Source organism: Armigeres subalbatus, chromosome 1 (genome assembly GCF_024139115.2).
Source record: "Armigeres subalbatus isolate Guangzhou_Male chromosome 1, GZ_Asu_2, whole genome shotgun sequence".
Taxonomy (NCBI): Eukaryota; Metazoa; Arthropoda; class Insecta; order Diptera; family Culicidae; genus Armigeres; species Armigeres subalbatus.
In genome coordinates this window covers 187,732,745-187,755,035 of record NC_085139.1, presented here as the reverse complement: position 1 = coordinate 187,755,035, position 22,291 = coordinate 187,732,745, and the positions used below count along the sequence as shown (strand labels likewise).

Sequence of the window (22,291 nt, the reverse complement as noted above, 5' to 3'; positions counted from 1 at the left end):
CAGGAATTCCTTCAGAAATTATTTTTTGGAATATTTTTAATAATTTCTACAAATGTAGATGGGTACACTTCCCCACAGTTGTAATAGATTCGACGTGCCCTTCCTCAAAGAAGCCATCCCTCGGAAAGCTCAAAAAGGATTGCGAATCTATTTATTAGTCTGTTTGATTACATTGCTGAAAGGAGATTCTCTCTATCCCGCGGGTTTTGCGTAAGTGTCTCTGCCTAAGGGTCCGCCACCTCCGTTTTTTGCCCTTCACACAGAAGTGCTTTGAAAGCAGAATGGTAATTAAATTCGATTGTACTATTCGGTGGAGCCGCATGCAGAGCAAGACTCAAGCCAGGGTGATGGATAACAACGTACATACATACAAACTTTTAAAAATTTCTACAAAATTCCTTCGGAAATTATTTCATTAATTCCACTGGAATTTTTCCATGTATTCCATAAGACATTCCATTCCCTCGGAAATTAATCTAGTAATTCCTTCGGAATTTCCAACGCCATTTCCTTCCAAAACTCTAGGACAAATTTTCAGATATCTCCGTACGAATTCCAAAGGACCTCCTAAAGGAATTACCGACATTCTTAAATTTCTTAACGAATTTCTTTGGACATTCCTCCAAGAATTCCTTAAGAATTTTCTCTAGAGGTTCCTTCAGAAAATCCTCCAGAAATTACAACGGAAATTAATCCAGAAATTCATCACGGCTCTAAGAATTTTCTTCAGATATTCCTTCAAAACTTCCTCCAGGACTTCCTGGAAATTATTTCAAGAAAACCAAGAAATTTATTTGGGAATTGTTTATCGAAATAAATCAAAACATTTTTTTTTTTCAGAACAATTCTAGCAATTACAAGGAAGAGTGAAGGAAATGTTTAATATGGTCGTTCCCACCGTGCCCCATCGTGCTCCAGCTCCAGAAGCCAAAAGATCAGTTTTGCATTCGCATATTATGAGACCAACACAATAATACTCCATGCCCAGGGAAGCTAAAAAAATCCTACGAGACTGGGAATCCAAATCCAACATTCATTATGGTGTTGATTTGTAGCCGCGTTTGTAACCACTGGACCAATCAGGATATGTAACATTCAAACATTTAAAAAGATAATGAACTACCCAATGCGACCAGGACCGTTATTCCAGGTTATTCCACAAGAAGTTACATATGAGATTAGAAGTTCATCGCCACGCTCATTGATTTGTAGATCTTTAGCCAAGAAGTTTTTGGATGACCTAACATTTAACATGCCAAAGCGGGTTAAAGGGACAGGGATAAAAGTAAACAAATCTGCTAAAGGTATAATTGCTATTTAATTAATGCTTGATAGGTTGCCTTGGTTCGGCAGATGCAAACGCACTGCATAATGTGATTTTTGTGTTTGTCAAACATCGGCGTTAAAATAAGAAATTCGGCGGCTTGGGGCCAACCGGCATATGGCGCGCCGCCGACACCTTGACCGGCGTCGGCGTACGTCAATGAGTGTCGGCGGCGGCGCACAGATCTATCATCAACTCCTTCCCTTTCCTACATTGACTTGCATTCTAACGTGGCGGGTGCCAGTTTGAACCAAGATGAATACACCACTAGGGGCCGTCCAGAAACCACGTGGTCATATATGGGGGGAGGGGGGGGGTTGGCAAATGACCACGATAAGCCACATGGGGGGAGGGGGGTGTTGCTCTCGAACCACGTGGTTTTTTTTTTACACGAAAAACTTTTGGTGAATAACAATAGCGGTGTAAAAAATACAAATCATTAAAATTTAGTGATTGAATATTAAACGCAAAGCGCATCTAAGGGCCGATGCCCACGTAGCGTCTTTTCAACTCAGCGTTAAAAAGACGTAGGTGCGCATCGAGAAAAATCGATAACGCATAAAAAAAATGGATAGGAAAAATGGAAAAATATTTAAAAAAAACCGCCGCAGATGGTTTTTGGCATCACGCCGCCGACACTTTTTCATCAGCGGACTGCAACTAAAATTTTGAAAAATGTTATGTTTTTACAATAATTCAAGAAAAAATCTTAAGAAGAAAAATTCAAAAGAATTTTTTTGTGGATATTCAGGAAAAATCAAGTAAAGAAATTTCCTGTAAAAACTTTGACATTACTTCACACGTAAAAGCTGTATTTTAAGCAGCTACTTAGTTGACTTTTTAAAAATCATTAATAATTGTATCTTGACGAAGTTTGACCTACGGATATTTTGTTTGGACAATTGTGTTTTTCAATTATTGAGGCACTAATAAACTATTTTGTTCGCCTCGACGATGATGATGGATTTTATATTTATTGACGTAATTGTAATTTGACCTTTTTCTTGTGTAGTCTACAAAAGTTTGAGTCTCGCGCGCGTAAAGCAGATATGAATGATTTTTAAATTTATGTACAGACTTGTGCTTTTTCAGATGTTTCAATGATTCTGCGGATTAGTAATAGGCTATCTAGTAGAGTTTGGTTTCCGCGGTTGATAACTTTTGATATCGACGGAGCGGTAACACAAGTTTTGATTTTGTTGACAACGACATAGTTTATTAGATTATTATTGATGCTTTCGAGTGGATAACGTTACTTGTAATAACATGAAACGCGATTCTTGGTGGAACTTTTGAAATCTGTGCGAGAGGTATCACAAGTTTTGCATTTTTATGCACTCGAAGCATCACTACTGATACTTATGAGAATCTGTAGATGAAATAAACAGTTTTTTTACATTCAAATTTTGCTGGATAGTAATGGAAAGGTAAGAAATTTATATCTGTAATGGTAATCAGATCGTTTTGTTTTGTGTTGCAAATCTGATTAATTTGTTGAAAAATTAAATTCAATTAATTATCTTAAAGATAAATCGTCTAGCTCAAACCTTTGTAGGGGTATGTGGCGGGACCATCATCATCATACAATCCTGATAAAGTGCTGGCATTCAGATTTTTTTTGAACAATTCTCTCTGAAAAATTTTGCTTGGAAATTTTGCTACAAATTAGTAATGAAACAAAAAACAAAACATCTCCAGTGTTAATTCCGAAAAATTTTCCCTCAAACTCCGAAAAAAAATTCCATGTGAATTCTGTCTGAAAGTTCAAAACAGTCCCGTGCGAAATACATATAATTTTCGGTGGAAAAACATTCTAATGAGTTTCTTCGACAAGTTCTTCCGAATCTTCACCAGAAATTCTTCTTCATTTACAAAAGAAGTTTTTCGAACATTTTAAAGAGTGCACTTCAAAATGTTCAGTCTCCAGTTAGCCTTGCGAGCAAAGGCGTAGGATTGCCAATCCGGAGATGACGAGTACGATTCTCGTTCCTGTCTAGGATGTTTTCGGGTGGAAAACATTCTCGACACCCGAGGTATAGTGTATCCATCGTACTTACTACACAAGATATATAATCGTGCAATGGCTGGCATATAAAAGCTTTCAATTTATAACTGAGGAAATGCTAATAGAATATACTAAGTTGAAAAGCAGACCAACTTCCAGTTGGAATATGGAACCAATGTCACATGAAACACTTTGATATTTCCGTTGATTTTTTTTTTAATTTTAGAATTTTGAAATGAAAATTTTTCGGAATACATTTTTACGCTCTTTGTGAGTTCTATCACATTTTTTTAATTTTCCAAGTATTTTTTTATTCGAGGCATTATTTAGAATTTCCACGGAAGAGTCTATGGATTACCTTGAAAAAATTCTTTAGATTTTCAAAATAAATCTTTAGAATTCTCAAGGTTCATGTTTTTTTAATTTGAACCAGAAATCATTTCAAAATTTCATCGGGAATTCATTCTTCTTCGGGATGTCATTTTGATTTCTTTGTAGGTAAAATTTTCATGAATAAATCAATATTAGCAATGAACAATTAAAAATAAATATTTTATAATTATTTATTTCTAATATTGATGATTCTGAAAACAATACTGAAATTTCTACAGGAATGCTACTCAAAAGAAACAACAGTAGGAGGTTTCATTTGCATCACTAATATTACATATTAACTTTGTGATTCTCTGATAAACCTTTCATTGTATAAGTTCAGATCAGATGCTTCGCTGAGGTTAATATCTTAAGAATTTCCAGTAGCTCCAGAGCTATGGAAGGTCCCAAATACTCTAAGGAATCTATAGGGATATTCAGTGATCAACTTTATAGTTATTAAAAAAATTTTAGTTTAAGTTTAATTTTGTTTAGTTTAATTTTGAATCAATTGAAATTGTCCATCTTCAAAATTGATCGGATTAACCATATGTTTTGGTTAAATAAGGTTTTTTTTTAATTTTTGAACTTGAAAAAAACCACGTGGTCATAGGGGGGGGGGGGGTTTCTGCCAAATGACCACGATAAGCCACATGGGGGGGGGGGTTGAAAATCTTCAAAAATATGACCACGTGGTTTCTGGATGGCCCCCTAGGTGTTCCAATCTGCCAAATTCACGATGCAGCCATCTTGGATTTTAGTATGGGAGAGCCAGCCGGTTTGTTTATGTTTTGCACCGAAAATGAATATTTCACCCCCGCCTTCTTCTCATCCATAAATTGGGCAGATTGAAACACCTAGCTGTGTATTCATCTTGGTTTGAACTAACAAATGAGATCACCAGTACTTCTGAAGATGAGTGCAAGTCCCAAACAAAACGTCTGTTGTTCTCTGTGCAAGAACAGCTGATCTGGTCATAATAGAGTAGCATCTTTATTTATTTATTATCAGACTAAGGCCGGAGTGGCCTGTGCTGCACATAAAAGTCTTCTCCATTCAGCTCGGTCCATGGCTGCACTTCGCCAACCACGCAGTCTCCGGAGCGTCCGCAAATGTCCTCCACCTGATCGATCCACCTTGCCTGCAGCGCTCCTCGCCTTCTTGTGCCCATCGGATTGTTTTCGAGAACCATTTTCACCTGGTTACTGTCCGACATTCTGGCTACGTGCCCGGCCCACCGGAGTCTTCCGATTTTCGCGGTGTGAACGATGGATGGTTCTCCCAACAGCTGATGCAACTCGTGATTCATTCGCCTTCTCCACGTACCGTCCGCCATCTGCACCCCACCATAGATGGTACGCAACACTTTTCTTTCGAAAACTCCCAGTGCGCGTTGGTCCTCCACGAGCATCGTCCAGGTCTCGTGTCCGTAGGGAACTACCGGTCTTATAAGCGTTTTGTAGATAGCCAGTTTGGTACGGCGGCGAACTCTATTCGATCGGATCGTCTTGCGGAGTCCAAAGTTCGTACGATTTCCAGCCACTATGCGTCTCCGAATTTCTCTGCTAGTATCGTTATCGGCGGTCACCAGTGAGCCCAAGTACACAAATTCTTCTACCACCTTGATTTCGTCACCACCGATAGAAACTCGTGGTGGGTGGCTTACATTGACCTCTCTTGAACCTCTTCCTATCATGTACTTCGTCTTCGACGTGTTGATGACTTGAGGGCTTGAGCTTGGGCTTGGGCCAAGGGCTTGACGATCCCTCCCCAGGCCATTTGCGAGTTGTGGCGCCTGCCTAGGATGTGGTGGGGTTTGACAGTGGGCCCTGTTACACTTTTATAAAAACTGCATGTATCCGCAAGCAGGCTCCGCCAAAGCGACCGTGTGGCGCTCAAAGCGCACAAGCCCAAGTCCTGGTGTTAGGTGGGACGCTAAACAGCCCTGACACGACCGCCCTCCGACGAGACAGGAGGTTTGCGCATGCCCAATAAGCTGCCTTTAAAAACAACCATTACGAACGACATAGAAGATAATACTTTCTTGTAGATAGGTTATATATATGACTCCTTCCTTCCATTCCTCCGGTAGATGTTCTGTTTTGAAATTCTTGCTATATTTGCCTGTGTTGACAATTGGTCTGCTTTTCCAGGTCCACCTTGATGAAGTCTCCCCATACTTACCAGTTGCTTTATTATTCTTGAACTGTTAGAAGGCATGGCTGGTTGAATGGCCTTAACTTCTCAAAATTAGAAAAATACCTGGAGAACCAATATCGGTGTCGCCCGTTATTCAATTCACGACTAGCAACTATGGAGGGCCAGTCAATCAAGCTAAGATATGTATTACGTAATAATTTGAGAAATATAGAATATATGTTACCAACAGAGTGTAGTGTCCCCAAGGTTGATACAACTTGATACTAAATTATTGAACAATTTTATCTCGCAATCAATTTGTCTTCAAATTATGGTAGCACATAATACTTGAAGAAGATGAAGCTAACCTCAATAAACTACGTTCTATCGCTAGCCCAAGTTAATCTGTAGATGTATGAAGTCATAATCCGATTAAACTTTAAACTACTTATAATCGCCCATTACTTCGCTCGATTGGATGGCATTCCTTCCAGCATAATTATTCGTATCGCCAAAGCATCGTTTATCCACCTCAACCCATCAATGTTCGCAGTATTACGTCTATGCTCAGCAACTGCGATTCGCTTCCTTCGCCTTGCTCTATCGATCCTATCAACAACCCAATGGAAATCCAAACTTAATTATCCATGAAACAGGTATACATGAACGGTTCAATGAAGCACATTCTTCAGAGAGCATACCATCGACCACTTGTTGCACGCCATTTTGTGCCATATCAAAGTGTAACCAATAATCACGGACAAGCAGACGTAACACTTTGTGCAGTTTGTAAAAGTGGTAGCGAGTAAACGTCAAATGCGAGAGAAAACCAATCTTAGAACTACTGATGGTCGTTTAACCATTTGAAAAATATTCGAAATTTCCATTGTGAAATTACTTGCCTGTTTGTCTGTGCAATAATCGTTCTAGGATCAGAGCGCACAACCGCGGTTAACCGGTAGGGGAAAGAACTGCCTTTTGGTTCCAAGCTGCTGCGAAGATTCTCGATGGAAATCCATCAACTAGTAAATACCTCCTTCCCCATCACCCAAAATCGTTGATCCCATTAATAGTTTTATGTTAGTGCGTACTTGAGTGATTAATTATGGTTGCTCAATCTAAGCAGCAATATTTGGGCTAGCGATACGATGTACGATTCCATGAAATTCCTCTACAATAAAAACTATAAATCATAAGGTATCTTTAGTGTCTCAGAAATCCAAGTCGAGTTATATACAAGAAACCGAAAAAAGTTTTACTGTTGATGTCAAAATATGTATCTCTCATGTTACAATTCAGTTGCTGGGAATCAAATGGAATGACTTACTTCTCTCAAAAAACAGATGATGATATTGCACAGAAAATTAGATTACCTTATCAATAAAATGAATAGCAAGTTTAATGAAAATCTTAATTCTTTATTCTTTCAACAGATGTTACAAACCTGAAAGCATCATGTCCACCAATTACCACAATCCCCACTAATCGGTGAGTAGCCTCTTATTAAACACATAAATTAGCATTACAAAAGCCACTGCCAGGACTATCCAAAGCCTCTCACACATGAAGACAGCTTTTCGCACACTGCCGCACGTGAAGATGGACGCACAGAGCTACAATTAGTGCCGCGGTTCATCCCGTGCCAGTCTTTTCACATGTGAAAATCCAATCTTCCTAGTCCGGTTTTCCAGCATTAACGACTGAAGCGTCCGACGACAATTCATTGAAAGTTGCACAAGAGAGCACTAATTTGAACACGTCCAACGCTGGAATCGTTTAAACGATAACACGTGACTCAGTGTTCTGAGTGTGGGGGCTGTTCTGTTCTTTTTCTCTCGGACGCTTAATGTGTTCATTTGTGGAAGGTGTGCCATCTTTGCCGGAAGAAAATAGTTTTTTTTTTCAAGCGGAGATAGCACTGCCATTCGGATGTTGTTACCGTTCTTACTATTTTGAACCAGGAAGAAAGAACTTGGAAACAGGAAGAAAGTTTCAAACAATTTAATGTCCAACGGCGCAGGTCACAAAATCCAAAAAAAAACTTACAGTACTAAACGACTTAATTACCATACAATCGCAATTGCTTTTGAATTCGTCAAATAATGCACAACCTTTGGACATCTTATAGGAAGGCTAGAAAATCACTTGTCATAGGACGAGTTAGTTCCGTCACTTAGCAGTAGAAGCCCAGTGTAACTCCGTTACACAACTTTTTTATTTATTCAATTCAGCATTCCTCATTTTGTATTTCTGCTATTACAAATATGACCGGAAAAGACTTAAAAAGCTCTAATTGCATTATTATTTCGACAATTCTCTACTGTAATCATTTTAGCATACTCGAAAATTTACAATTCAGATAGAACCACGCTGTAAATTGTTTTACAAAAACTTTACTCACTCATTTATTAGGCTTATGATAAGAAAAATAGAGTGTTATGGTAGGAAACATACTACGCCATTTTTTGTCGCACTCGACTTTTTGCTTAATTACCACCTGCTGCATATCACTGACCAGAATGCGAAGTTAATTCAGCGGGTAGGTCCACAAGGTAATCCTGTTCGGAACCATCAGTGATAATTATTTCAGCATTAATTAGAGGCAAATTAATCGGAATTTAATTCGAGGAACGCCAACCAGTGCTTGGTAATTAAACGGAAATGGTTTGTTTGTTCCGCGAGCGAGCGAGTGAAAACTAAAACTGGAAAACATTTCGAACCAACTTGTCCCTGTTTAAAGCACTCCATTGCCGCATGGACTGGACATCCTAAAATAACTGAGCGGAAGCCAAATAACGAATACCTAGATGACCTTCTTTTTTCGTTCCCAGTTACCATGAAATAATGAGTAATCCAACTCGTGTGGTGTCCGGTCTTTACCGTTTGCAATGTTTTGTTTTAATTTAATCAGGTAACAAGGATCTCCGTATATATTCGATTTGGCTCAAGTGATGGTCAGAAATCCAAGGAAAAAAAGTCAGTGAAAAAACGAGACGGACGAGTTTTATTTGTGGAATTGTTTTTAAATTTATGTGCCGACTGTGAATGTGAGTGAAAACTGGCCAAGAGAGGTAGCTTTAAAAAATTGTCCCCCATACTCTGATTACGAATAAGCCATTTATAACTATAATGTGCAAATATGTGCTGTGCGGTAGATTTTGATTCAACTTTATTTATGCGAATATGTTGCTTGGGACAATCGACACATATTCTTCGGCAAATTTGACTGAATTCTGAACTATGTGCCAACTTAAATGCAATCAAAATCACCACATGTTCATTTCATTTAATTTATTTAGCTTCTAAACAGATAACACTGAATCAACCATTTGACGCAACAATACATAGTTGGAGGCCGCATCTCTCCATCCTCAATTACGCCCCACATTCGCAAGTCGTTCTGCACCTGGTCAGCTCACCTTACTCGCTACGCCTCGAGCCTCTTGCACTTGCCGGATCGGAAGCGAACACCATCTTGGCGGAATTGCTGTCCGGCGTTATTGCGACATGCCCTGTCCAGTCCATCGTACCCTTCCGGCTTTAGCTACCTTCTGAATGCTGGGTTTGCCGTAGAGCTGGGCGAGCTCATGGTTCATCATTCGCCGCGACACACCGTTTTCTTGCACACCGCCAAAGATGGTCCTAAGCACCCGTTTCTCGAATACTCCGAGTGCTTGCAAGTCCTCCTCGATCATTGTCCATGTTTCATGTCCGTAGAGGACTACCGGTCTTATCAGCGTCTTGTACATAACACATTTGGTGTGACGGCGAATCTTTTGTGACCGCAGTTTCTTCTGGAGATCGTAGTAGGCCCGACAAACACAGATGATGCGCTTTCGTATTTCACGACTAATATTGTTACAGTCGCCTCTCCACTCCTCTCCAGGGATATCGAGATACGGAGGTTATCGAGATATAGAAAGCTCAAATGTGTGTAGATTGAAGGGACTGAGGAAACCATCGACATAGGGAGGGATATCGAGATGTAGAACATCGAGATGTAGAGAGTCGACTGTATCAGCCGTTATCAAGGATCCAAAGCAGATGAATTCTCGACCACCTCGAAGGTATCCCCGTCTACTAACACTGCTTCCCTGTCGCGCTTGGTTCCGCACACAAGCATGTACTTTGTCTTTGATGCATTCACCACCAGACCAACTTTTGTTGCTTCACGTTTCAGGCGGGCGTACAGTTCTGCCACCATTGCAAATTTTCGGCCGACAATGTTCATGTCATCCGCGAAACAAATAAGTTGACGCGATCTGCTGAAAATCGTACCCCGACTGTTAAACCCGGCTCTCCGCATGGCACCTTCTAGTGCAATGTTGAACAACAGGCACAACAGTCAACCACCTTGTCGTAGTCTTCGGCGCGTGGTCTCTCATGGCTCCTCCTAACACCGAGCCTCTAGTCCTGAGCTCCTCCTCGCCGAACAACTCATCCTGGCTCAATCCGTTGTCCGTACAAATGGCGACGCTCCTCCTGGACTCTTGTTGAGCAGCCAGCATCCTACCGAACGTTCTGACCTACTAATGAATTCCGTCTGGCACTACCCACGACTTACGTAGCCTATCCATGATCCCAATGCACCACGTGAGTTATGCGACTGATCCATCCATGGTCCCACTAGATTTCCCTCTCACTCCACGGCAGGCTACTGACTGATACTTCTGCCATCATAATTATTTTTTTCATTAAAAATATGTTTATTTCAATGTTTTTGTTTGACAATTAGTGTACATTATAAGTGATACCGCATTTCTGCTATTCATACTTTAGTTCTGCTGTTTTTGTTATTACTAACATGTTTAATTTTTTATCTTGCGATAAGGAGATCGTTTTGAACTTTTGTTAATATTTTTTTTTTAATTTTTTGTCCTAACTAACTACTTAAAAATTAAATCTAACCATTTACACTATGTACTATGATTACAAATCATTCATGAATGTTTCTGATAGTTTGCATTCAGAAACTAGTGCTCTCTCTATGTCGATCAGAGAAATTGCTCTATTTTGAATTGGGTCGAGGTGTGCTAGCGGGAGATTGTTGGAGTTTGTTGATCTGGGTACGCGCACAGCCCTTCCATACCGGACTGGCATACTCGAGCATTAGGAGTACCACCTGTTTATAGATGGTAAGTTTGTTGACGATGGATATTCTCGAGCGACGGTTGATGATGGGGTAAAGCTTCTTGATCAGGATGGTGCTTTTGGTAACTCGGTCGTCTACGTGAGACCGGAAGAGAAGTTTGCTGTCCATAATTAGTCCGAGGTATCGAACGTCGTTGACCCAGTCCACTTCATTACCCAGCACTTTCGGTTTGAGGCTATCCGAGTTGCTACGAGGGAATACTATGACTTGTGTCTTCACTGCATTCGCTCGAATTTTCCAGGTATGGAGATAGCATATGTAGTAGGGTGGTTCAAAAAATCGATTTTGCTCCACAGTGCTCATCTGATTCTTTACCATGTTCTGTGTGTCCTCTGAAAATTTGAGCTCATTTGGATTTGATACTAATTATCTTTGTTAACTTTTAATTAAGTGCTTCGTTGCACAAAGTGTGGTGGAAACCCCTGTCATGGAAGCCCCATAAGGCCAGGGGTTTGCAACACACCTTTTCAGGGTCGTTTTAAAAATGGTTCTCCCGGATAATCTTACCTGTGCTGGCTCTATAATTGGTGACAAGGCGGACTATTTACAACAAAATGGCGGAAACAAGATTTACAAAACGAGGACAGTCAGGGCTTAGCGGCCATACAGAATAAAAAATTAACTATTTTAGTTTTAAATTAAGGATCCGTTTTAATTTTTGTTTTTCTTTTACCGTTCTTTTTTTTTTTGAGCTCACCGTTGCGGCCGTTCGTTGAGGTGGTCGACTTGCAGCAACTCCATCGTCGTAGTAGCGTCCTTCTCGTTCACTTGGGCTTCCTTCTTCTTCCTCCTCTTCTTCTTTCTTCACCTTCTTCTTCTTCTTCCTCTTGTTCTTCTTTCTTTCTTGATTAGTTCTTCACTGTTCCCACACTTAACGAGGGAACTATTAATGTTCGTGTGTCACTTTGGCCATTATAGCGTAGGCCGATGTTCCTTGCCCGGGGAGTGGTACCGAATCGCGCATGCACATTCTTCACTAGTGGAATCGGACGAGCGGGCTTACCCCGGAATCTGACATCAGTCCTCAGACAAATTATTTTCCACTACACTGTCTGTCCTCTTACCATGACTTAACTTTTGGTGCACTTTTGTCTTCCACTCAAAGTAAAGGTGGTCTTAACGTGTTTTAGAATTTTAGTTTAGGTTTTAATCACGCTGTTAATGTCCTTGTAGTTTGTACGTTTAAAACAGGTTCTAGTTAGGTGATTTTAGCGATTTAGCACAACTAACTTTCGCGGAACTTGGCGGTTAGGTTTATTAACGTCCTATACCGCGGACACACTACCGTCACTCCTCCGGGCGAATAATAATACAAGAGGGCTTTCTTAGTCAGTTGAGCCTTTTTATATCCTTCTCCTCATGACTTTGCATATTTTCTTAAGATGGTGGATGACGAGGACGACGATGATGTGACGGCACGATGATCGACGAACGATGACAGGTGACATACGAAGACTTAATAATATGGTTGATGCCCTATTCTACTCTAGTCGTTTACTCCGACAAAACTGGCTGCATGCTTAGCCTTACAAATGAAAAATCCCTAACACTTGTTTCCGAGTAAATTGAAAAATAAATAAATAAACTGTGAAATAAATATGAAATGTGTATAAAAAATCTAGGCAAATAATTAAATAAATAAATAAATAAATAAATAAATGAATAAATGGAAAAATAAATGAATAAATCTAGTAAACTACGGTCGGAGTAAACACAAATGAAAACAAAATATTTATATACAATAAAGAGGTTGATGTCTTTAGAAGACTACTAAACGAAAAATAAACATTACTCAAACACTACGGAAGTGAAGACAGACATTTATTTCACATTTAGACATTTAATTTTTCAAGACGGCACAAAACATAGATAACAATTTAACAGGGCTAAACCACTAACTGGCCTTGCCACCAAATATATAATTGTGACCCAAAAGTGGTTGGTCACAGATTAAAACTGATTTAGCACAAGCCGTTTCAAGTTTGCATGCAAATTAGTATGGGGAAATTTATTTTTTCATTATACTGTTAATGACGCTTCCCCCATCAAACGCATGTTAAAAGAAAACCTACATAGCTAAAAGGAATCTCAGAACATGGTAAAGAATCAAATGAGCACTGGGGAGCAAAATCGATTTTTTTAACCACCCTTATATGTAGGCATCGAATCCTTTTTGAAGCTTGTTGACGAGGGAGCGTATAACCCTTCCACTATAGCTGATAGCCGAATGAAGAGTGATAGAGTGCCACCGGACGGAAGCGGTGGAATGTCCGATGTGTAGAGATTGTAGAGGATAGGTCCGAGAATACTGCCCTGAGGGACCCCGGCTGGAATCGGATACGGGTCAGACAGTACTCCAGCTACGCACACCTGCGAAGTTCTGTCTTGCAGATAGTTAGCAATAATTTTTACCAAGTAAATCGGGAAATTCTGTTGAAGAAGCTTGTGCGTCAGGCCGTCGTGCCAGACGTTATCGAAAGCCTTCTCGATGTCAAGTAGGGCCATGATATGGATACGTCCTTCGAACGCTTGACCTTATTAATTACCCTTAGAAGTTGGTGGACCGTTGAATGACCTTGCTTGAAGCCAAACTGAATGTCCAGTAGAATATTGTGTTCCGTCGTGTGATTTTATTTATTTATTAATTTCGTCAACCGTCGTAGACTAGTACATAAAAATATACATAATTTTTCATTTTCTAATACTAATATACATAGATTGTGAAATATTTAACATATATTTATAATAAAAATTAACTAGAGATTAAATAGTGCAGAAAAAAATGCTATAACTTTTGTCTTATGTGTTGCGGTTTCGAATTCTATTAATATATGTTTTAAGATTCTGCCGAGACATTGTGAAGTCGATAGCTTCGCAGTGTTGAATAAAAATGTTCATTATTCGATTCAATGGTCCAAATTTGGCATAATTTGTTCGATTATAGTTTGTTATAAATAAGGTGCGATTACGAAGTTGCCTTGAAGGAATATAAAAGTTTAATTTTGATAAGATTTCAGGTGAATCAACACGTTGCGAAACGATATCATTTACGAAGGAAACCATTGCTATTTCACGCCGCTCTTTCAAAGTTTGTATGTCAATAAGCATGCAGCGTGCTTTGTATGATGGGAGTGGAAATGATGTCCAGCCTAATTTACGAAGAGCAAATAGTAAAAATTGCTTTTGTACAGATTCTAATCTCTCTTCGTGCGTGATTGAGAAAGGAGACCATACAATACTGCAATATTCCATTATTGATCTAACATAAGCTACATAAAGTGTTTTAATTGTATATGGGTCATGAAAGTTATAGCAGAAACGCTTTATGAACCCTAGCATGTTATTAGCCCTGTGAATGATTGTGTTGTAGTGGTCTACGAAAGAAAGTTTAGAGTCTAAGATTACTCCTAAGTCCCTTACTCTTTCACATTTTTCCACATTCTGATTTCCTAATGCGATTGAAATGTTTGGTATTGTTCTTTTTCTGCTAAATGATATTAAGTTGCATTTCTTTACATTCAGTTCTAATAGGCTTTTCTTGCACCATATGTAGAATTTGTCTATTTCATTGCGGAATACATTGATGTCGACTTCATTTCTTATTTCCATAAAGAGCTTCATATCATCGGCATAAATTAACACTTTAATGTTTTTCAGAATGAAGGAAATGTCGTTTTACGTACAAGATAAAAAGAAGAGGGCCCAAATGAGAGCCTTGAGGGACTCCCTGAAGTGACTTGAATTGGTTTTGATTTGTGTCCATTAAATTTGATAATTTGTTGGCGGTCAGTTAGGTATGATTCAAGCCATTTCAGGAGTCGTGGTTCAATTCCAATTTTGTGTAGTTTAAAAGCAACATCGGTATATCAATGTGATCGAATGCCTTGCTAAAGTCCGTATATAGAGCTTCTACATGGTTGCCGTTATCCATTGCATTCAATGAAAAATCTACTAATTGAGGAGATTTGTTGAGGTCGAGCGACCTTTAAAAAGCCGTGTTGTGTGTCAGTTACTCTGTTTTTGATTTGAAAAATAGCTTCTCGTTGACAATTGCCTCGAAAAGTTTTGGAATGCAAGAGATAAGGGCTATGCCACGATAATTACGTACGTCTGATTTTCGACCAGATTTAAATATTGGTACTAGAAAAGAGCTTTTCCATATTTTTGGGAAGATTCCAGATTCCAGAGACTTATTGAAAAGCCAATATAGATGAGTAGTGAGTTCTTTTGCTAATTTTTTAATAAATACTGGTGGAATCGTGTCAGGGCCAGGTCCCTTCGAAGCATCCAAGTTCATTAGAGCGTCAAAAATTGCCTGGACTTGAATTTGATTTACACCAACATCTCTGAAAAATTCTGGATAAAACGCAAAATAATCGCGATCGCGATCTTCTTCCAAAAATGTAGTATAGATGTCTTGGAAAAAATTGGCAAATAAATTACAGTTTTTTTCCGAGCTATCGCCAACATTTTCGTCGAGGTGCATTACAGATGGAAAATTGTCTGATTTTAATTTTGTTTTTACGTAATTGAAAAAGTTTTTTGGACAAGACTTTATTTCAAGCTCAATTTTTGAATTATATTTTTCAAGTGCATTACTGATGGCTAGATTCAGTTGGTCGCAGATTTCCAAATATTTCGCTAAGTTTTGATCACTCTCTTCTTTCTTGTAGATTTTATGTGCTTTTTGTTTGCGATTTTTCAAATTTTTGATTTGACTATTGTACCAGCTTGGACTTTTTGTATTTCTTTGTCGTCGTTTTTTCTTAAGTGGAATTTCTTGTTCAATTATTTGCTGTAAAGTTTCGTTAAAAGTGTATGCAGCAGTATCGATGTTTCCTTCATTCCTTATAATTGACTGCCAATTAATACTGTTTAATTCTTTCATAGTCTGCTGAATGGTATTCGAAGACTTCCTCGTACTCATAGTCGTTGGGTCTTTGGTGGGCGTGAATGATTAAAGAATATTCGATTGCTGTGTGAAACGCTTCATTTTTCCACAATGGATTTAATGATTCAGTCACACAGAAATCTTCATATACGTTAGTTAATAAAAAGTCCAAATAGCATTGCTGTCTGTTTTTTTATATGGTTAATTTGATTAAGCCCAAGTTTAGAGGTTGAATCGAAAATAAATTGCAATGTTTCATTGTCCCCAACGACTGGGAGTAGAATACTTTCATTTTCAGAGTCCAGAATGAAATCGGCATTGCGTTGGTTAAAGTCACCATAGATGTGAACTTTAACCTCTGGAGGGAGTTGTGATAAAATTTGTTCAGCACATTGGAAAAAACTTTCATACGTGCTTTTATGAGCATGGTCAGGTGGAAAATACACCGAGGCAAACACGTGTGTTTCACCTGCGATGTATGATTTCACCCAAACATGCTCAAATTAGGATTATGCATACTTGAGTATATGACGCTCTCGAAGAGTTTGCTTATTGACGAAAGTAGGCTTATGGGTCTGTGGCTTGTAGGTTCGGTTGGATGATCCTTCCCCGGTTTGAGGATGGGTACCACCTTAGATAATTTCCAGTTGGGTGGAAAATGACCGATCTCAAGGCAGCGGTTATAGACGTTAACCAGGAGATTGAGAGCTTTAGGTCCAAGATTCTTCAGGATGATGTTGAAGATTCCATCGAATCCTGGAGCCTTCATGTTCCGAGTAGACCTGTGCGCCGATCCACTTTGAACCGGCGGCGGCGTGAACGCAATTTTCTATAGGCGGCGGCGGTTTAGCCGGATGATCTACGATGAATTACATCCCCGCAACTTCGACGTCGTGGCGCTGCAGGAGATTTGCTGGACAGGACAGAAAGTGTGGAAAAGCGGGCATCGAGCGGCTACCTTCTACCAAAGCTGTGGCACCACCAACGAGCTGGGAACCGGCTTCATAGTGCTGGGTAAGATGCGCCAACGCGTGATTGGGTGGCAGCCAATCAACGCAAGGATGTGCAAGCTGAGGATTAAAGGCCGTTTCTTCAACTATAGCATCATCAACGTGCACTGCCCACACGAAGGGAGACCCGCCGACGAGAACGAAGCGTTCTACGCACAGCTGGAGCAGATATACGATGGATGCCCACTGCGGGACGTTAAAATCGTCATCGGCGACATGAACGCACAGGTAGGAAGGGAGGAAATGTATAGACTGGTCATCGGACCGGATAGTCTGCACACCGTATCGAATGACAACGGCCAACGATGCATAAACTTCGTAGCCTCCCGCGGAATGGTAGTCCGAAGCACCTTCTTTCCCCGCAAAAATATCCACAAGGCCACATGGAGATCACCTAACCAAGAAACGGAAAACCAAATCGACCACGTTCTAATCGACGGTAAATTCTTCTCCGACATCACGAACGTCCGCACTTACCGCAGTGCGAATATTGAATCCGACCACTACCTCGTTGCAGTATGCCTGCGCTCAAAACTCTCGACGGTGTACAACACGCGTCGAAGTCGGACGCCGCGGCTTAACATTGGGCGGCTACAAGACGGTAGACTAGCCCAAGAATACGCGCAGCAGCTGGAAGTGGCACTTCCAACGGAAGAGCAGCTAGGCGCAGCATCTCTTGAAGATGGCTGGAGAGATATTCGATCCGCCATTGGTAGCACCGCAACCGCTGCACTTGGCACGGTGCTCCCGGATCAGAGAAACGACTGGTATGACGGCGAATGTGAGCAGTTAGTAGAAGAGAAGAATGCAGCATATGCGAGATTGCTGCAACACCGCACGAGGGCGAACGAGGCACGATATAAACAGGCGCGGAACAGACAAAACTCGATTTTCCGGAGGAAAAAGCGCCAGCAGGAAGATCGAGACCGTGAAGAAACGGAGCAACTGTACCGCGCTAATAACACACGAAAGTTCTATGAGAAGTTAAACCGTTCACGTAAGGGCCACGTGCCACAGCCCGATATGTGTAAGGACATAAACGGGAACCTTCTTACGAACGAGCGTGAGGTGATCCAAAGGTGGCGGCAGCACTACAAAGAACACCTGAATGGCGATGTGGCAGACGAAGATGGCGGTATGGTGATGGACCTGGGAGAACGCGCGAAGGACATAATTCTACCGGCTCCGGATCTCCAGGAAATCCAGGAGGAGATTGGCCGGCTCAAGAACAACAAAGCCCCTGGGGTTGACCAACTACCAGGAGAGCTATTTAAACACGGTGGTGAGGCACTGGCTAGAGCGCTGCACTGGGTCATTACCAAGATTTGGGAGGAGGAAGTTTTGCCGCAGGAATGGATGGAAGGTGTCGTGTGTCCCATCTACAAAAAGGGCGATAAGCTGGATTGTAGCAACTACCGCGCAATCACATTGCTGAACGCCGCCTACAAGGTACTCTCCCAAATTTTATGCCGTCGACTAGCACCAACTGCAAGGGAGTTCGTGGGGCAGTACCAGGCGGGTTTTATGGGCGAACGCTCCACCACGGACCAGGTGTTTGCCATTCGCCAAGTACTGCAGAAATGCCGCGAATACAACGTGCCCACACATCATCTATTCATCGACTTCAAAGCCGCATATGATACAATCGATCGGGACCAGCTATGGCAGCTAATGCACGAACACGGTTTTCCGGATAAACTGACACGATTGATCAAAGCGACGATGGATCGGGTGATGTGCGTAGTTCGAGTTTCAGGGGCATTCTCGAGTCCCTTCGAAACCCGCAGAGGGTTACGGCAAGGTGATGGTCTTTCGTGTTTGTTATTCAACATCGCTTTGGAAGGTGTAATACGAAGAGCAGGGATTAACACGAGTGGTACAATTTTCAATAAGTCCGTCCAGCTATTTGGTTTCGCCGATGACATAGATATTATGGCACGTAACTTTGAGAAGATGGAGGAAGCCTACATCAGACTGAAGAGGGAAGCTAAGCGGATCGGACTAGTCATCAACACGTCGAAGACGAAGTACATGATAGGAAGAGGTTCAAGAGAAGACAATGTGAGCCACCCACCGCGAGTTTGCATCGGTGGTGACGAAATTGAGGTGGTAGAAGAATTTGTGTACTTGGGCTCACTGGTGACTGCCGAAAATGACACCAGCAGAGAAATTCGGAGACGCATAGTGGCTGGAAATCGTACGTACTTTGACTCCGCAAGACGCTCCGATCGAATAGAGTTCGCCGCCGTACCAAACTGACAATCTACAAAACGCTAATTAGACCGGTAGTCCTCTACGGACACGAGACCTGGACGATGCTCGTGGAGGACCAACGCGCACTTGAGTTTTCGAAAGGAAAGTGCTGCGTACCATCTATGGTGGGGTGCAGATGGCGGACGGTACGTGGAGGAGGCGAATGAACCACGAATTGCATCAGCTGTTGGGAGAACCATCCATCGTTCACACCGCGAAAATCGGACGACTGCGATGGGCCGGGCACGTAGCCAGAATGTCGGACAGTAACCCGGTGAAAATGGTTCTCGACAACGATCCGACGAGCACAAGAAGGCGAGGTGCGCAGCGGGCAAGGTGGATCGATCAGGTGGAAGATGACTTGCGGACCCTCCGTAGACTGCGTGGTTGGCGACGTGTAGCCATGGACCGAGCCGAATGGAGAAGACTCTTATATACCGCACAGGCCACTTCGGCCTTAGTCTGAATAAATAAAATAATAATAATAAATAGGTTTAGCCGGCGTCACGACGCGGTTGCTCTCGGCGGCGGCGGCTCAGATCGGCGCGATTCAAAATTATCATTTCTTCGGTGTTGACGAACAATTGTTTTTTGGAATATTATTTGCATGTCTCGTGCATTAATGGCAATAAGCATAATTTATATTGTACGCTGTTAAATAATCCCTCCGGAATATGATGAAAAAAGTTCCTAAGATTCCTTTAAAAATTTCTTTAGGAATTTCATTACTATTCCCCCCGAAATTCTTCTTGAAATCTCTTCATAAATCTTAATTCCTAGCGGAAATTCTATCAAAAATTCCGAATTCTCTGGTGGCCACAAAGCAAGGCCATACAGAAGGTGGCTGGATCCATTTCATGGTACAGTGTAAGTTTTTTTTGTTCTTCCCTATACCTATGCGCATCCTCGTGTTAGTGTTAAGACACAGGAATGCAAAAAAAAGTAAATCTACTTAGAAACCTCGCAGTTAGAAACTGTAGAAATGCTTGATGAACACCTAGCTGCTGTACAGCGATTTTCAAATAGAGAATGTAATGTTAACAGAAAAGATTAGATGAGAAAATTCCTGAAGGTCAGAAAACCCTACAAAAATTTACAGGAACTGATGATGAAAATTTTCCATGAGTCCCCATACAGAAATTCTGGGACACGTATTATTCATTCCTCAGAATGAATTCACAGGAATTCTTGTAGAAGGAACTTTTTAGAAGTCCTTAATTAAAATCAAAGAGATGGAACACTGCGTTAGAACTGGAATATCCCAGAGCTTCTGAAGGAGAAATTCTCCAAAAATACTAATCTTAGAAAATTTCACAATTCCTGTTTAATGAGTTCCTAGAATTCCTGGAGGATAATTTCTCCAAAATATCTGGGGGAGATTTCCAGTGAGAGAAAAGAATACCTGCGTTGCTGGAAGGGAGGCGATGGTGTTGCATTTATTGAGATTTTTTGGTGGATTTATTCCCCATAATTCCTGAATGGGCAAGTTCTCAGACCACCTAAGAAGGAAGAACCAAGAATGATGGGAACATCAGCTTCCCAGAATTTATGGAGCAGGAATTTCCTAGAGTCATAGAGAAATTGTTCAAGGGTCGAAGGGTCGTTTGGCTGAAACCCATTCGGCCGAAAGCCATTTGACCGAATGCCACTAGGCCGAACAAACCATTAGGCCGAAACCCATCTGGCCGAAAGTCATTTGGCCGAAAGGGTCATTTGGCCGAAAGGGTCGTTTGGCCGAAAGAGTCGTTTGGCCGAAAGTTCGTTTGGCCGAAAGGGTCATTTGGCCGGAAGGGTCATTTGGTCGAAAAGGTCGTTTGGCCGAATATGACATTTGGCCAAACAGGTCATTTGAAAAGTGAGAAATTAGGAATAAGAAGAGAGACGTATCTCTTCTCATCCTTCATTTTTCTCTTCTCGCTGTAAAAAGTGAGAAGCGCGAAATGAGTAAGGAGCATGAAGTAAGTAGTGAAACGTCTCACTACTCACCTCGTGCTCCTCTTTTTTTACAGTGAGTAGTGAGAAATTAGGAGTGAAAAGTGAGGCGTCTCACTTCTCACTCATCATTTATCACTCCTCGCTGTAAAAGTGAGAAGCGCTAAGTGAGAAGTGAGACTTCACACTACTCACTTCGCATTCCTTATTTTTACAGTGAGAAATGAGGAATGAGAATTGGGACGTCTTTCTTCTTACTCCTAATTTCTCACTTTTCAAATGACCTATTCGGCCAAATGTCTCATTCTACCAAATCTCCTATTTGGCCAAATTACCCTTTCGGCCCAATGACCCTTTCGGCCAAATGACCCTTTCAGCCAAACAATCCATTCGGCCAAATGACTTTCGGCCTTATGGTCTCTTCGGCCAAATTGTATATTCGGCCAAACAACTTTCGGCCTAGTGGCATTCGGCCAAATGTCTTTCGTCCGATCCTGAAATCCTTGAAGGAAGAATTTCTCATGATTTCTGAAGCAATAAATGATCAGAAGTTATAACCCTGTATTCTTGAAATACGAGTTTCCCAGAATTGCTAAAGAATGAATCTTGCAAAATTTCTGGGAAGAATTTCTCTGAATAAAAGAATCCAAAATTCTTAACATTGCAATTCCTCAAAACTCTTAGTGTTGTAACTCCCGACTTCTTGGAGGAGTCTTGAATCCTCAGAACTTCAGCAGAAAGAATCGCTGGTGGTGGAGTTCCCGAAATTTCAGAATCCCAGAAATGAATTTTCCAGAGTTCCGGGAGAAGAAATTTCCCAGGAAGGGTTAGCTAAAAATGTGCCTGAAGGATTACCAGTTATGTTAAAAGCACGAGCATAATGGCCGTGCATTTCGGGCCGTGCAGGCCCGTTTTATTACTAGTTATGTAAAAAAGATGTTCAAAAATATTTCTAGCTCTCTTATGTACGAAATGGCTCAATAATGATTTTGTCATTGTCAGAAATGCTATGCTGTTCACCATATCGAACCATTCGATGACACATTACATCATGTCTGTCATCTGTTAGAAAATCATATTTTCTATAAAAGATAGCCCATCTGGCAAATCAGTGGCGTAGCGAGAATATTTCGTTGTTGGAGAGGAAAGGAGAGGAAGGGACTTCTGTATTGCGTTCGATTAAGCAACTAGGAACTATGTTTCTGCCCGACTT

General features: G+C 41.0%; 1 protein-coding gene across 1 annotated transcript in view; it reads left to right on the top strand.

The window, feature by feature from the left end:
- The window catches only part of LOC134206834 (uncharacterized), a 215,730-nt gene that overhangs the window by 116,114 nt on the left and 77,325 nt on the right, over window positions 1-22,291 (top strand). Inside the window, exon 4 of the mRNA XM_062682565.1 lies at window positions 7,274-7,328. Within this exon, the coding sequence (XP_062538549.1) occupies window positions 7,274-7,328 (55 nt within the window). The remainder of the gene's footprint in view (window positions 1-7,273; window positions 7,329-22,291) is intronic.